Source organism: Lepidochelys kempii, chromosome 24, assembly GCF_965140285.1.
Source record: "Lepidochelys kempii isolate rLepKem1 chromosome 24, rLepKem1.hap1, whole genome shotgun sequence".
Lineage (NCBI taxonomy): Eukaryota > Metazoa > Chordata > Testudines > Cheloniidae > Lepidochelys > Lepidochelys kempii.
The window spans coordinates 913487-929804 of NC_136403.1; the positions used below are offsets into that span (position 1 = coordinate 913487).

Below are 16318 nucleotides of genomic sequence, written 5' to 3' on the forward strand. Positions count from 1 at the left end.
GCTGGCTGGCCGGGCCCCCCCGCTCCCCTCCCGACCCCTCCCCTCCACCTGGCCCCAGCTGCTCCGCATCCCCCCCTCGCCCTCCCCAGCCGGCTACCAGGAAGCGCCCGCCCCCGCCCCAGCTCATTGGGCAGGGGGTGGGGTCCCAGCCTCTCATTGGCGTGGGGTGCTGCCCTTCAGGGCCCCCCCAGGACACACCCCCAGGGGCGGGGGAAGGAGGGAGGAGTCGGGGGAGCTGACAGTGTCTGCAGCAGCAGCGGCTCGGGCCCCCCCGACGAAGGGTCCTTTAAAGCTGCGCTGCACCCGGGGAGGGGGGGACCGTGCCCGGGATGGGGGAGTTCGCAGCGCTGGCGGGGGGGTGGCCCTGCCCGGGATGGGCTGAAGCGGGGGGGCTCGCAGCGCTGGGGGGCCCTGCCCGGGATGGGTGGGGTGGGGCTCGCAGCGCTGGCGGGGGGGCTGCCCGTGGGGGGGCTCGCAGCGCGGGCGGGGGGGCTGCCCGTGGGGGGGCTCGCAGCGCGGGCGGGGGGGGGCTTGCAGCGCTGGGGGGGCCCTGCCCGGGGGGCGGCCGGCCGCAGGGCGGGGCTCGGGCCAGGCGAGCTGGCGGGGAGGAAGGGTGAGTCAGAGCTGGGGAAGGAGGCTGAAGATGGAAAGTTTGACCCATCCCTGGCCGGACTCGTACCCGGGGAGGGGGGCCGGCCTGGCCCGGGAAGCCTCGGGGCTGGATGCCCCCAAAGGCCCGGCCAAGCTGCTGGCCAGTGGCTGCAAACTGCTGCGGCTGGAGCTGGCCGTTCCTCCCTGGCCCCCCGCAGGGCCGGCTTGCCAAGCCTCCAGGACTGGCCTGGAGTCTCCAGGAATTAAAGATTATGTCATGGGATGGAACCTCCAGGAACACGTCCAACTAAAATTGGCAACCCTAGGGCCGGGGGGAGGGTTGTTCCCCCACGCCCTGCCCCGACTGGCCCGCTGGCCATCTGTCCCTCCTTCTGGCCGTCTGGCCATTCCTCTGTCTGTCCATCCCTCCGTCCATCCATCCATCCCCACACATATCTCTCTGTCCATCTGTCTGTCCATCCCCACACATATCCCTCTGTCCATCCATCCATCTGTCCATCCCCACACATATCCCTCTGTTCATCCCATTGTCTGTCCTGCCATCTATCCCTCCATCGTCCCCTCCATCCGTCTGCTTGTCCCTCCATCCAAATATCCCCACACGTATCCCTCTGTCCATCATCCTTCCAGCCACCCCTTCATCCATCTGTGCCCACATAGACCCATCTAATCTAGCGCAGTCTCCCCGTGGCTCCAGGTACTCTGTCAACACACCACCCCAAGCACTGAGGCACCAAAACAGCCAGAATGGGGGACGCTTTCCCTCCCCACAGCCCCCACCTGACTGGCTGTTCTCTCAGCCAGCAAGGAAACTGGTTGGCCCACTCCCAGCCCCACGCCCTGGGCCCTGCTTGTCAGAACATAAGAAGGGCCAGACTGGGTCAGAGCAAAGGTCCATCCAGCCCCGTGTCCGGTCTGCCGACCGTGGCCACTGCCAGGTGCCCCGGAGGGAGTGAACAGACCAGGGACTCACCCACTGCCAGGTGCCCCGGAGGGAGTGAACAGAGCAGGGAACCACCCAGTGACCCGTCCCCCGCCGCCCGTTCCCAGCCTCTGGCAAAAAATGTCCGAAGGTCTCACCTGCACCCGGCAGAGTTACCCCCAGCCAACAGGGAGCCCAACGCCTGGGCTGAGGCACTGAGGGAAGAAGATGGATTTGGGCCAGAACACAAGACTGGGAGCCAGGGCTCCTGGATTCTGTCCCTTTCTCTTTGAGGGGAGTGGGGCCTATGGGGTTCGAACAGAGGGGCTGAGAGCCAGGACTCCGGGGTTCTAACCCTGTCTCCGCCAGAGTCGCTGGGTGGCCTTTGGTGACATCCCCCAGCCCCAGCTTGCTGCACAGAGGTGGTGGCGGGAACTCAGAGGCCTAGCCCCTAAAGATAGCCCAGGCCCTGCTTTCTCCGGGGGCAGGGAGGTCTCTGAGGTGATGGGAGAGAGGTATCCACCCGAGTACACATGCCTCATTAGCCTCCCTTTCCTGTGCCTGCCTGGGAGAGTGGCAGGAAGGACCTGGGGCAATGGGGGCTCATGGAGAGCAAGACACTTGGAGCAGGCAGGAGGGCAGGGCAGGCCAGGGCGGGGCAGACTCCCCGAGCAGCAGCAGCTCCCCCCACCTGTGCAGGTGACTTGGGTGGGGTTACAGACACAACCTGTTTGGCCACAACCGGCGCCCAGGAGGGAAAGAATCAAAATGTTCTGGCTCCTTGCTCACCTCAGCTAACCCCCCCCACTCCCATGCCTGCCCCTGCCCTCCAACCCCCACCCCTGCCTGCTGCTCCAAGGAGGGGCTCCCTGGCGGCCTGATTCAGACATGGCCCTGGGCCAGGCCCCCACTGCCCTGCCACCAAGCCAAACAGGGGCCCTGCGCAGACATTAGCTCACTGGCAGGAGGCAAGTCCATTACGGGGGCAGGGATCCAGCTCCGGGTCTCCCCTCCTGCTGGATCACTGCACCCAGAGGCCATTGCAATGGGCACAGATCCAGGGCCGGATCACCCCTCTTGCTGGGGCAATTACCCTGCACGTACCTGGCTGCTGACCCAACAAGGGGGTTCAGCCCTTGGGGCCCCCATGTGTCCCCAGTGGGGTGGGGGAGGGTTGCAAACCTGTCCTCTGGGGCGATGGCCCTGAGGTGCCTGGCCCTGGCTGCCCCCCACGCATTCCTCCCACCCCACTGGGGCAAGTCCTCTGCATTGGCCAGAGAGAGAGAGAGAGAGAGAGAGCACCTTTGGTCCATCTGCTCCTCCACCCACCCACCCGTCCATCCATCCCTCTCCCCCTTGCTCAGCAAAGCCCTCGCAGGCTGCTTACAATAACCCGCATGCAGGGTGGGGGCGGGGGCAGAGGGAGATCATGCAGGAGCCACCCAGGGGCCTGGCCAGAGCTGTGGTACCTCCAGGGAGTGGCCTGCCTGGCCCAGCCCGGCTGCTGTCTCTCCCTTGGCCTGAGCAGGCAAGGGTGGGAGGGGGCTGCTGAAGAGCTGGGGACGCGTGGGGACGGATGAGGCGAGTGAGGGGGAAATCCAGAGAAAATCCCCTCTTTGGTGCTGACTTGCAGCCGGCCCAGCCGCCCACCTGCCCGAAACCAGCCTCCCACGGCCCCTCCCACTTTCACTTTCAGGGGCCATGCAGCTGCACCCCGGGGAGGTGGGGGGGAAGGCTGGGGGGCCGGGATGTGGCTGGCAGCCCCAGTCCCTGGGAAGATCCTGGAATCAGGGCCACCACGGGCCTAAGGTGCCAGGCGCTGGGCAATGCCAGGCAGGCCTGGCCCAGGCCTGCTGAGGGCTGGGCGGCATTCTTGGCCCCCGTGTGCCGGGTGGGGGGCACCGCACCCTGGGATATGGGATGCAGTGTTGCAGACCCTGCCGCACAGAGACATCCACGTCCCTGCCCGGCTCCTGGGGGCCCCAGATGGGTGGGGGGAGCTTCCGAGCTTTCCTGCGCCCCAACCACTTCAGAGGCAGCTTGGGGGATGAAAGGCGCCCAGCACTTCGTGTCACAAACCCCCTGAGGCCGCCAAGAGCCGAAATCAAACCCACCGCAGGCCCCAGCGTCGCCAGCTATTTATAGATGCCGCAGGGGAAATGGTTCTAAGGAGGAACCGGCAGGAGGGGCAGGAGCCCCCAGCTCCCTGCACCCGCCCAGGCCTGGCCACGGCCTCCCACTTCCGCATAGGGCGGCACCCAGGGCTAACGGGCAGCCCAGTTCAGCTGCCAGAGCCCATGGGGATGGGAGCCTGGCACTGGACGGAGAGATTCCTCTGCAGAGCGAGAGGCCAGGGACAGCGTCCAGCCCCCTTTCACCCTGGCCTCCCCGCTCCAGATGGTGCCAGCCAAGCCCATTGCTGGCTGCTGGAGTCAGGCCTGGGCGCTGTGCGGGCACCTCCCCCCCACCACCTCCTGGCTCCAGTGGGTGTAGGGGGAAGTGCTCGCAGCTGGCAAGGCCGCACTCCTCCTCCCTCGCTTCCCCATTCCCTCGCTCTCTCTCCCCTCCCCCGGTTTTCTCTAAGTCGGGCGGCTTCTCTGCAAGCCCCGTGGGCTGGATTGGTGCATGTTTATAGGAAAGAGTCTCTCCCCCTTGGCCCCGCCAGGCCTTGCTGAGCCCGCAGCCCCTAGTGTTCTAGGAACCAGACACCAAACCACACAGCCCCCCGGTGCCCCACCCTCGCCCCAGCGCAGGCTGGCAGATACCAGCCCCCCCTCCGCCGTTGGGGGTGCACTGTGCTATTTTTAGGCACCAGTCTATTTTGGGGTGTGGGGGCTGTGGCTATGTCCCACGGGTGCTGGGCCCATCCCCGTCTCTCCTGCCAAGGGACAGTCCTTCAGCCAGAGCCCCTGAACTGCCCATGGGCAGCTGGCACCCCCATCGCAGACCCTGGCTCAGCTCCAGCACCCCCAACACAAAGGAGCTGGGAAGTCGCTTGGCAGGTGCCCTGTCCCCACTGAGCCCAGGACATTCCCACGGGCCCCGAGCGGGACAGGCGGGGGCATCGACGGGCACTCACCTTCCGCCCCCCCAGGACAAGGCCCCTCCGGGGCACTGGGCAGCACAGCAGAGATGAGGGCGCCTGACGGCAGCGGGGCCAGCCTGAGGACAGGGAGCCTCTGATCCCATCTCTGCCCAGCCGGGCAGCGTGGCAGGAAGGACCGGGCGGTCATTGCCGACAGCTGCGGGCGGCCTTGGCTTGTTCTGGCCTGCAGAGGGCACTGCTGGGCACCGAACGGGGAGCCGGAGTGCAAGGGAGAGCCGGAATGGGCTGCACGTGCGTGTGTGTGTGTGTGTGTGTGTGTGTGAGTGTGCAGGGGTGCATGTGCCTATCTGTGTGTGTGCATGCTAGCCTGTGAAGTGCATGGACATGCATGTGCACCTGTGTGTGTGTGTGTGCAAGGGTGCATGTATGTGTGTGTGCATGTGTGTGTGTGTGTACGTGTGTGTGTGTGAGTGTGTGTGTGTGAGTGTGCAGGGGTGCATGTGCCTATCTGTGTGTGTGCATGCTAGCCTGTGAAGTGCATGGACATGCATGTGCAGCTGTGTGTGTGTGTGTGTGTGTGCAGGGGTGCATGTATGTGTGTGTGTGTGCGCGTGTGAGGGTCTGTGTACGTGTGTGTGTGCGTGTGTGAGGGTGTGTGTACCTCTGTGTGCGCGTGTACAGGGGTGCATGTATGTGTGTGTGCGCATGTGAGGGTGTGTGTACGTGTGTGTGTGTGTGAGGGTGTGTGTGTGTACACATGTGAGGGTGTGTGTACGTGTGTGTGTGTGCATGTGTGAGGGTGTGTGTACCTCTGTGTGTGCGTGTGCAGGGGTGCATGTGTGTGTGCGCGTGTGAGGGTGTGTGTGTGCGTGTGTGTACGTGTGTGTGTGCGCGTGTGAGGGTGTGTGTGTGCGTGCATGTGAGGGTGTGTACGTGTGTGTGTGCACGCACGTGTGAGGGTGTGTGCACGTGTGAGGGTGTGTGTACCTGTGTGTGTGAGTGTGTGTGTGAGTGTGTGTGTGCAGGGGTGCATGTATGTGTGTGTGTGCGCGTGTGAGGGTGTGTGTGTGCGTGTGTGTGTACGTGTGTGTGCACACGCGTGTGAGGGTGTGCACGTGTGTGTGTGCGCGTGTGAGTACCTGTGTGTGTGAGTGTGTGTGTGCAGGGGTGCATGTATGTGTGTGTGTGCGCGTGTGAGGGTGTGTGTACATGTGTGTACATGTGTGTGTGCGCACACGCGTGTGCATATGCACGCTAGCCAGTGAGGGGTGCGTGGACACGCGTGTGGCACACCTGGTTAGGCTGCCCAGTGTACTGGCTGTGGTCTGTGCTGTGGGGGTGCCCAGTGTTTGGGGTTGGGGAGGTGCACATCAGAGCCATGGCAGGAAGGCCCCCAGCCCCAGCCATGATTCTCAGGGAGGCCAGGCACCCACAGGCTGGGGTCCCTCCCTGCCCCACGCCCAGACCCAGCTGTGGACGGGCCGATACCTGTCGCACCCAGCACTGTGGGGCTGGCCCCCTCGCCAGCTGCCATGGTGGTTACTGAGCTCCGCTGACCCCCCCAGCTCCCTGGGCCGCGCAGCAGCTCCCCACGCGCTGGACACAGGAGGTGGGGCCGGCGCAGGGACAACACCTGGGACAGCAGCGATTCCGTGGCACCGTTTATTGGAGTTATAAATAACAGCGCCGGGCCGGGCAGCTCCCGGCAGAGTGGCTGTGGCTATAAGAACTTAGAGCTGCTCCACGCAGCACCGGTGCGGCCCAGCCAGGCCCCTGTGACTGGCAGGGCGGGCTGCGGAGATGGACGGGTCTGCATTGCGGGGGACCTGCAGCACGGCCCTCTGCCCTGCCAGGCTGGGCCCGGAGCTGTCTGCTGCATGCAGGACACCCTGCTAGTCACGAGAACTTCCCCCGGAGGGGCTGCCCCCCCAGCCCCTGAGCCCTCCTAACACGGGAGCTTTGGGTGCTGCTGGCCACCGGGACCCTGCTCCCCCCGCAGCCCTGCTGGCTCCTTCTGAGCTGCCCCCAGCCTCTCCCCACCACTCTCTGTGCCTCCCCCATGCACGGACTGGCCTCTGTGCCCCCACCCCAGGGCCCAAGGTTCCTCCTGAGCCCTGGGGATAGGGGCCTGGTCAGAGCCCCCAGGGCCAAGAATTCGCCCTGTTCTGAGTCCTGCCCCACTGCTACCTCCCTCCTGCTTCACCTCCTCCCCCCTTTGCAGACGTGCTCAGCCCCTCTCAACCTCGAAAACCCCAGCCCAGCCCAGCAGGCTCCCAGAGGGGGCTGAGACTCACCTGGCCACCACCTGGGCCAGTGCCCAGAATGGATCAGCTGGCCTGGCAGGTGGCAAGTGGGCAGGGGGTCGGACTGGCACATGGAGCCGCTCCCGCCACACTTGACAGGATTTTAATCTACGTTTCTTTACAAAAATAAGATAATTTGAAATAAATGTGAGAACTGCCTCCCTGACAAGTGCGCCCGGCACCACAGGGCAGGGCAGGGGCTGGGGGGGAGGGCAGAGGGACGGTGGGGCTGGGGGTAAGGGGAGATGGGGTGGGGGAAGGGCAAGGCAGGGGGAGGGGGAGGGATAGCCAGAGGGACGGGGGTGGGGGGCTGGGGAGAAGGGGAAGGGGGAGAGGAGGCTGGGGGGCAGGGAGTAGGGCAGACAGGGGCTGACCAGGGCCATAGGACCCAGGCTGGGGATGGCTGGAGAGGCCCATAGGCCCAAGCTGCAGGCTCATGATGGGGTCGGGGCGGAGGGAGGCTGCGATGGGGTTTCTCGGTAGAGGGGACAGAGGCAGCGGGGCCAGGCCTCAGGGGTGGGGGCCCGAGGGACGCTCCCCCACTCTACTCGTCTGGCAGGGCCTGTGGCCACAGTGGGAGCGGCTGTGCTGGGCTGTGCCCCCGGTCAGCGGGGCTTGGTGAGCAGGATCTCCAGCCAGCAGGGGCAGGCGGTGATGAACTGGCGGGAGTAGCAGGGGCCCCAGCCCTTGGCGAAGCTGATGCGGATGCTGTTGGGGTCGCAGGGCCCATCACCCGGCCTCCGCCAGCCGGCCTGGCCACCCACACGCTTGTAGTCAAACACCTGCAGAGAATAGCCGGGCAGCACCTTGTGCACGGGCGGGCCGCGGGCGCCGGGGGGCCCCAGCGTGGCGGAGCTGACGAAGATGGGGTGCTCACTGCGGTTGTAGGCCCACACCCCGTCCCATTCCCGGCTCAGCAGCAGCCCGCGGCCGATCTTGCTCCGGGCCCGTCGCACGGCCGCACTGCGCCTCTCGGCCTGCAGCTGGCCCAGGGAGAAGCCGCTCCCCTGCGGCAGCTCGCAGAAGATGTTGACGGAGGTTTCGTGCACAGCGTAGAGACGGCCCACCCGCGTCCGGTGCTCCCAATAGGCCAGCTTGCACCAGCAGCCGTCCCTGGTGGTGCTCCTCTCCAGGCCGGAGTCTGCAGGAGTGAGAAGGGACCTCTGAGCCCATGCACAGAGCAGCCCCCGCATCCCCCCATTGAGCTCCCAGAGAATGAACAGACCACCCAGGGACCCTCCCCAGCGCTGGGACGCAGCCCGTCTGGGGTGGGGTGCGGGGATCGGTTATACAGAGACCCCTCGCCCGGCGCTGAGATGCAGCTGCCTCTGGGGTGGGATGCAGGGGGTGTTTATACAGGGACCCCTCCCCCCGTGCTGGCTGTGGGGGGGACACGTGAGGGCTAGTTATACAGAGACCCCTCGCCTGGGTGGGTGAGCTGCAGGGCTCTGGATACAGCCACATAGAACCAGTTTTGGTCGTCTCTTTCAAGCGGCCGGGGGCTGGGGGCAGGCCGGCCTGAAGGCCCCAGATTGAAATGCGGCCCGGCCAGCGGTGTGGGCGAGTGGGGAACAGGCCCTGGGCTCTGCAAGGGGCAGTTTCAGGCCCCGTCTCTGCTGATGAAGAGGAGCTGCCTCGCTCTGTGTCTCAGTGTGGCTGGCGGGGTGACTCCTGCGTGGGGGCTCAGCCCCGCCACACTGGCCCTCCTGGGGTTCTGGCTGCCCGACCCCGCTGGCCCCGAGCAGAAGGACACGACCCCCCCAATGCCCCAGGCTCGGCCCCCCTGGGCTGGAGCAGGGCATCCAACGCCACCGTGGAGCCAGACAATCACGGGGGGCGTGAGTCACGGGGGGGGGTGTGCTGTGATCCGGCACGTAGGCCGGGGACGACCCCAGCCACCGTCCCAGGGGACCGCCTGCCGTGGCGCGGCAAGGGGGGGGCGGGCCCGGCAGCAGGCGCCGGTCCCAAGGCCCTTGAGCTGAGGGAGGGAAGGCGGAGCCCGGGGAAGGAGCCGGTGGCCGGCAGCCAGGCCGGAGCGCGGCTTGTGCGTCAAGGCACATTGTGAGTGTCCCTGTGGGCAGCACTTCCTGCGGCGGGGAACGCGGACGGGCCAAAAATAACAGGCGCAGCCGGGGCTGGGGGACGGGACGGAGCCACCCCCGCAGACAGGAACCCCCCGGCCCTGGCTGCTCTGAGCAGCTTTTCCTCCCGGACTCGGTGGGGGGGCCTGACTCAGGGGTGGGGGGCTGGTTATCACCCCCAACCCCCTCCCCTGAAGCCCCAGGGGAGATGGGGGGCAGCAGCAAGGTCAGATCTGCTCTGGGGCTCTCGGGGGGGCGGTGGCTGGGCCAGACCTCACCTGCCCTTCCCACCCCCCAACTCCTTCTGACCTACCGAAGTAGCCCCTGACCTACTGTGAGGGGCTGAGCTGGCAGGGGAGGGACCAGGCTGCCCCAGGGGCCCCATGTCGGCAGCTCTCCAGGCTCTGAGGGCCAGGATGGCTCAGTGGGTGCTCCGCGCCCCCGACTCACAGTGGGGATGGGGGGTTTACCTGACCCACACCCAGTGCTGCTGGCTCCTGAGTGGTGGGCTTCTCCATGGCTCCACCATAGGGCCCTTCCTCTCCAGTGGGGCCCCCAAAACCTCACGCGGGAGGAAGGTGGCGGCAGGATCCCCCTGATACCCAAGGCTGCAGCCTGGCAGGGCTGGTCCCCACACAGCCCAGGGCTGGTCATCCGGAGTCCCCTGAAGCTCCCTGCCTGGGCCTGGGGGTCACATCCCCTGGGTGCCCCCCAGTCCCTCTGGGCACCCCTTGCCCCCCGGTCCTCACTGTACCTCGCCAGTCTCCGTGGGCATTGCAGCCAGACTCCGGGTGGCTGGAGTTGGGGCGCTCCGACACCTCTGTCCATGGGCAGCTGAAGGGGTAGATTTTGGAGTAAGGGGGTGGCGGCGTCTCTGAAAGGGAACCAGACAAGAGCGGAAACCAGTGAGCAGCTGCCTCTGGGGCAGCCCGCTCCCCATCCCACTCCGATGCCAGCTCTCCCCTTCCAGCCCAATGCAGCCCCAAAACTAGCAGGGCAAGGGGGACCAAGTTCTGGGGATAGACAGATAGACAGACAGAGGGGGTGTCTGGGTGTGATGAAGTGGGTCTGTTCTTAATGTTTCCTCTGAATACTGTAGGGGTGCCTCAGTTTCCCCTATGCATTTCTTAAGTCTCTAGGGGGTGGGATAAGGGGGTGTAATTGTTGCAGAGCAAAGGGCCAGGGTACATAAATGGCCGACACTCTGTCTCCCGGCAGCTGATGTCCTGGGCCCTTCCCCCCTGCAAGGTGAGAGCTAAAGGGTTGGAGAACAAAGGGATCCGGTGACCTCCTGGCCTGGGAAAGGGACAAAGCCCAGAGGAGGAGGGGCTGGAGGGAGTTTCAATTTGGGGCTGGCTGGGACATGGAGTGAAGTGCAGACGTGGTTGTCTGGCTCACTGCCCCCCAAAATGGACCCAGCTGAGGGGTCCTGTTCTCTGCACCTGCAAACTCTGTGTTAGACCATGTTCCTGTCATCTAATAAACCTTCTGTGTTACTGGCTTGCTGAGAGTCCCGTCGGACTGTGGAGTTGGGGGGCAGGACCCTCTGGCTTCCCCAGGACCCCGCCTGAGCGGACTCCCTGAGGGGCAGAGGATGCTGAATGCTCCAAGGTCAGACCCAGGAAGGTGGAAGCCGTGTGAGCTGTGTGTCCTGGGGGACAGTCTGGTCCCAGAAAGGAGACTTCCCCAGAGTCCTGCCTGGCTTCATAGGGAGCAGTTCCAGAGCATCACCCGCCTGGGGACTCCGTGACACTGGGGATAGATAGATAGATAGATAGATAGATAGATAGATAGATAGATAGATAGATAGATAGATAGATGGGGGTGTAAGAGGATAGATAGACAGACAGAGGGGGTGTCTGGGGATAGGTAGATAGATAGAGGGGGGTGTTGGGGTAGGTAGATAGACAGACAGAGGAGGTGTACAAGGATAGACAGACAGGAGGTGTATGAGGACAGACAGGCAGAGGGGGTGTCTGGGGATAAATAGATAGACAGACAGACGGAGGAGGTGTATGAGGACAGGCAGACAGACAGAGGAGGTTTATGAGGATAGACAGACAGACAGATGGAGGAGGAGTATGAGGACAGGCAAACAGACAGACAGAGGGGGTGTCTGGAGACAGACAGACAGACAGAGGGGGTTTATGAGGACAGACAGACAGACGGAGGAGGTGTATGAGGACAGGCAGACAGACAGAGGAGGTTTATGAGGACAGACAGACAGACAGACAGACAGAGGAGGTGTATGAGGACAGGCAGACAGACAGACGGAGGAGGTGTATGAGGACAGGCAGACAGACAGAGGAGGTTTATGAGGATAGACAGACAGACAGACGGAGGAGGAGTATGAGGACAGGCAAACAGACAGACAGAGGGGGTGTCTGGGGACAGACAGACAGACAGAGGGGGTTTATGGGGACAGACAGACAGACAGACAGAGGAGGTGTATGAGGACAGACAGACAGACAGACAGAGGAGGTGTATGAGGACAGGCAGACAGACAGACGGAGGAGGTGTACGAGGACAGACAGACAGACGGAGGAGGTGTGTGAGGACAGGCAGACAGACAGACGGAGGAGGTGTATGAGGACAGGCAGACAGACGGAGGAGGTGTACAAGGACAGACAGACAGACGGAGGAGGTGTGTGAGGACAGGCAGACAGACAGACAGACAGAGGGGGTGTCTGGGGACAGATTCGGCAATCGAGTGGTGTGGGTGGGCCAGCCACCCTTCCCATGCTGACCCCCCAGCTCCGAGCGGCGCTGCTTGGCCGGGGGGCCGGGGGGGGGGGCTGTGCCGTGTGTGGCCCCCCGCCCGGCGCCCCGCCCCACTCACCGGGCCTGGCGAGCCGGCTGAGGTGGTGGGGGTTGCAGCAGAGCGTGGCCCCCTCGCCGCAGCCCCCGAAGCTCTGGCAGCCGCTCAGGCTCTTGAGCTCGTGGGGGTGCCGGAGGTCGGGCCAGCGGTAGAGCCGGCAGAGCAGCACCTGAGGGGGCAGGGCCTGCTTGGTGCCCCGCAGCTCCGCCCGGGCCACCCAGACGCAGCCCGACTGCCCGGCTCCCCGGCTCTCCACCGCTTGCACCAGGAGCTCCAGCTCCTCGTCCTTCAGCTTCTTGAAGAGGGCGTGCGCGGCGGGCTTGAGGGCGCCGGGGCCATCCTCGGGGCCGGGGGCCGCACAGCGGTGCCTCCAGAGCCGCCGCACCAGGCCGGCCCGCCGCGAGCGGAACATGGGGCGCGGGCCCCACCTGCGGGGGAGAGAGGGGTCACGGGCCGCTCCAGAGATCCCCACGGCCCTGCCCGCCCAGGCCCGGGGCACCCAGCCGCGCCGGGGGTAAGCAGGTGCTGCCCTGCAACTCCCCGCCTCCCGCCCCCGGCACCAGGCGTAGCAGGGATCCAGCCGGACACCGGGGTCCCCACGCCGCCGGGGCTGGACCCGCTCCTTATTGCGGCTGGGCCCCAGCCCGGGGACGACACCAGGCCGGGCTGGCTGGGGCTGCGCTGAGCCAGTCTCCCCAGCGCGGCCCCCAGGCCAGCTGGGCCGGGAGTCTGAATCCAAACCCCCGGGGCCGGAGGGAGGGGGCAGGGTCTGTGCTGGGAGCTGGGCAGCGGCCGGCGGCTCTGAAAGCCGGGCAGGGATTCTCCACCTCTGGCACCCGCTGCCGGGGCCGGCGTGAAGCCCCCGAGGACGCGGCGGGGCGCCCCTCGCCCCTCAGCAGCACCCACCGGGCAGCCACGTCCCCGGGACCCTGGCAGTCAAACCGAGAATTCGATTCGCTCCTGACACACTCACTGCCACTCATCTGCTGCTCACTGTCACACACACGGTCCCACACACTCACGGACACCTGCACAAACACACAATGCAGCACACGCCCACGCTGCCGCTCACGGACACACACACTCACGGACCCACACCCTGACTCCTGTGCAGACACACTGCAGAACACACACACAGTCACACCCACGCCGCTGCTCACGGACACACTCACAGACACGCACACTCACGGACACACACCCTGACTCCTGTGCAGACACACTGCAGAACACACACACAGTCACGCCCACGCTGCCGCTCACGGACACACTCACAGACACGCACACTCACGGACACACACCCTGACTCCTGTGCAGACACACTGCAGAACACACACACAGTCACACCCACGCCGCCGCTCACTGACACACTCACAGACACACACCCTGACTCCTGTGCGGACACACTGCACAGCACACACAGAGTCACACCCATGCCGCCGCTCACTGACACACTCACAGACACACACACTCACAGACCCACACCCTGACACCTGTGCGGACACACTGCAGAACACACACACACAGTCACACACTTGCTGCACAGGTCGATGCAGCGGCTCCCTCAGGCCGTGCCGAGTGTTGCTGGCCAGCTCCAAAGCCAGGTAGCACCCCCGTCTAGTGACTGGTGCACCCCCAGGGACGGGCCAGTCCCCCGGTGTGACGGCCCCCCCCAGCCAGCTCACCCCGCCCCTGACGGGACACGTCCCGCGCTGGCAGCACCTCCACCCACTGCGTCCGCACTCGGGCTGCGCCGGGGTCTCTGGTGTGCGTAGCTCGGCCCTGCAAGCGTGCAAGGGTGAGGGGCAGAGCGCCCCGGCTGGGACTGGGGCCTGGTCCCCGTGCTGACCCCCCAGGGAGAGAGCGAACCCCCCCATGCCCACAGAACAGCCAGGCAGGGTCACGCAGGTAACACCCACCAGCCCCCAGACCTGCCCCCCTTCCCCACATACCTCCTGGCTCCCCGGGGGGGGGATCTGATGGACCCAGCCTGTGATGAGCAGCATTTATGGTCACGGTGGGGGGGAAGGGGCGGGGAAGGGGGGGAGGAGAGAAAAGGAGCCAGAGACGGGGCAGGGAGGAGGGACAAGGGCCTAGGCTCGGCTGCCTCCCACCCAGAACCCCGAGAGACACAGCCACTCGCACACACACACACACACACACACACACACACACGTCCTGCCTGACACACGTAGTGCCTGGCGCGCACACACACACACCCCCCCCTTCTGCCTGACACACGTAGTGCCCAACACATACACACACACATCCTGACACACGTAGTGCCTGGCACGCACACACACACACACACAAAAACACATGTCCTGACATGCCTGGCACACACACAAGCATGCCCTGACACACATACTACCTGGCACACAGATGCGTCCTGACACAAGTGGCACCCAGCACACAAACATGCATCCTGACACATATGCCATTTGGGGCGCGCACACCCTGACGCACGTACCGCCTTGCACATGACACACACATGCCCTGACACATGTATCACCTGGCACACACGTGTTCTGACACACATGGCACCTGGTGCACACACACACACACCCCCTAACACATGTACTGCCGAGCACATACACATGCCCTGACAGGCGTGAACATGCCGTCGCACACAGCACATGCTCAAACACTCATGCAACCCCTGTGCCATGCACGCGGTGACACGCGGTCACATTGACACACACGCAGAGCACATGCTCACAAACACGCGTGCACACAGTGACACGCACACGCCAGGTGCCAGGCAAGGCCACAGCCCCCCGTTGGCAGAGCGGGGGTGGCTCACTCACGGTGGGGCAGCCGGGGGGCGCGGTGCCTGGCGCTGGGGCTCAGTGGTGGGGCCCTGCTCTCCGGCGGCTGGGACACTTCTGCCTGGCGCACTCTGCGGCCAGGGCTTTTTCCTGCCGGCGGCTCCCCTCCCACGGCCCTCCCAGCTGGGGGAATTAATTGATTCGAGGCTGCTCAGACTTCTTGGCTGGGCTGCAGGGAGGGAAGCTGAGCTCAGTGAAAACAGTGCAACAGGGAACCCCAGGCTGGGGGGGGAAAGAGGGGGGCAGAGCCCTGGGCAGGGGGGAGTGTGGAGTGAGGGGAAGCCCAGGGGGGCAGAGTCCTGGGCTGGGGGGTGTGGGCTGCCCCCAGAGACAGCCAGACGGATGGCGGCAAAGTGCAGCAAGGGGCCGGGAGCTGGGCAGATGCCAGGACCCTCACCACGACCTGGGCAGCATGTGGACAGGCGCCAGCTCACCCCAGGGCTCCCGTTCACACAGAGACCCCCATCTTGGGTTATATTCATGGCGTTAATGGCAAGAGGGGCCAGCAAGATGGGGGGGTCACACTCCAATGGGGGTCACATGCTGCCTTGGGGTTGGGTTGCCCCTCGAGCCAGAGTCTGCCCTGCCCAGTGGGGGAGGCTCTGTGTTGTGGGGCAGGCAGACTCTGCAGTGCTGGTGGGGGCTCTGTGGAGCACGGGGGGGCTCTGAAGCGTGGGGCCATCTTGGTGTCTTTTCTGGGTTGGCCGGTTTTGCTGTCACACCCCTTCCAGTTCTGGTTCTTGGGTCCTTCATGGTTGGGGAGAGCGGGGCCCTGGCAGAGCACTGGGGTGAGACGGGCTCCAGGCCTCCAACCCCACCCCGTCTGGGCACCCTGGGCAGTCACACCAATGCACCGAGGCTACTGGCCTGAGAAGCCAGCCCCATGCCCGTCGGCCCGCTCTGCCAGCCCCACTGCCACCCCCACCCCGCCTCCGCCAGCCCCATGCCCGTGGGCCCGCTCTGCCAGCCCCACTGCTACCCCCACCCCGCCTCCGCCAGCCCCATGCCCGTGGGCCCGCTCTGCCAGCCCCACTGCTACCCCCACCCCGCCTCCGCCAGCCCCATGCCCGTCGGCCCGCTCTGCCAGCCCCACTGCTACCCCCACCCCGCCTCCGCCAGCCCCATGCCCGTGGGCCCGCTCTGCCAGCCCCACTGCCACCCCCACCCCGCCTCCGGCAGCCCCATGCCCGTCGGCCCGCTCTGCCAGCCCCACTGCCACCCCCGCCCCGCCTCCGCCAGCCCCATGCCCGTGGGCCCGCTCTGCCAGCCCCACTGTTACCCCCACCCTGCCTCCGCCAGCCCCATGCCCGTCGGCCCGCTCTGCCAGCCCCACTGCCACCCCCACCCCGCCTCCGCCAGCCCCATGCCCGTCGGCCCGCTCTGCCAGCCCCACTGTTACCCCCACCCCGCCTCCGCCAGCCCCATGCCCGTGGGCCCGCTCTGCCAGCCCCACTGCCACCCCCGCCCCGCCTCCGCCAGCCCCATGCCTGTCGGCCCGCTCTGCCAGCCCCACTGCCACCCCCACCCCGCCTCCGCCAGCCCCATGCCCGTGGGCCCGCTCTGCCAGCCCCACTGCCACCCCCACTGAGCCTCCGCCAGCCCCATGCCCGTGGGCCCGCTCTGCCAGCCCCACTGCCACCCCCGCCCCGCCTCCGCCAGCCCCATGCCCGTGGGCCCGCTCTGCCAGCCCCACTGCCACCCCCACCCCGCC

The 16318-nt window shown here is 65.9% G+C and overlaps 1 protein-coding gene across 5 annotated transcripts; it reads right to left on the reverse strand.

Annotated features, from left to right (window-relative positions):
• Window positions 1-6228: 6228 nt before the first annotated feature.
• On the reverse strand, window positions 6229-14663 carry LOC140902626 (mothers against decapentaplegic homolog 6). 5 transcript variants are annotated; one of them, XM_073322922.2, is made up of 4 exons: window positions 14587-14663; window positions 11804-12210; window positions 9719-9838; window positions 6229-8024 (listed from the first exon to the last, which is right to left on the reverse strand). In XM_073322922.2, the coding sequence occupies exons 2-4, from the start codon at window positions 12192-12194 to the stop codon at window positions 7489-7491; spliced, it is 1047 nt and encodes a 348-aa protein (XP_073179023.2). In that variant the 5' UTR covers window positions 12195-12210; window positions 14587-14663; the 3' UTR covers window positions 6229-7488. The 5 variants fall into 5 exon arrangements, with proteins under 5 accessions (XP_073179023.2, XP_073179029.1, XP_073179027.1 ...); XM_073322928.2 differs by lacking the exon at window positions 14587-14663 and adding an exon at window positions 13732-13802 and having other exon boundaries at window positions 11952-12210; XM_073322926.2 differs by lacking the exon at window positions 14587-14663 and adding an exon at window positions 13732-13800.
• Between the last annotated feature and the right edge of the window lie 1655 nt (window positions 14664-16318).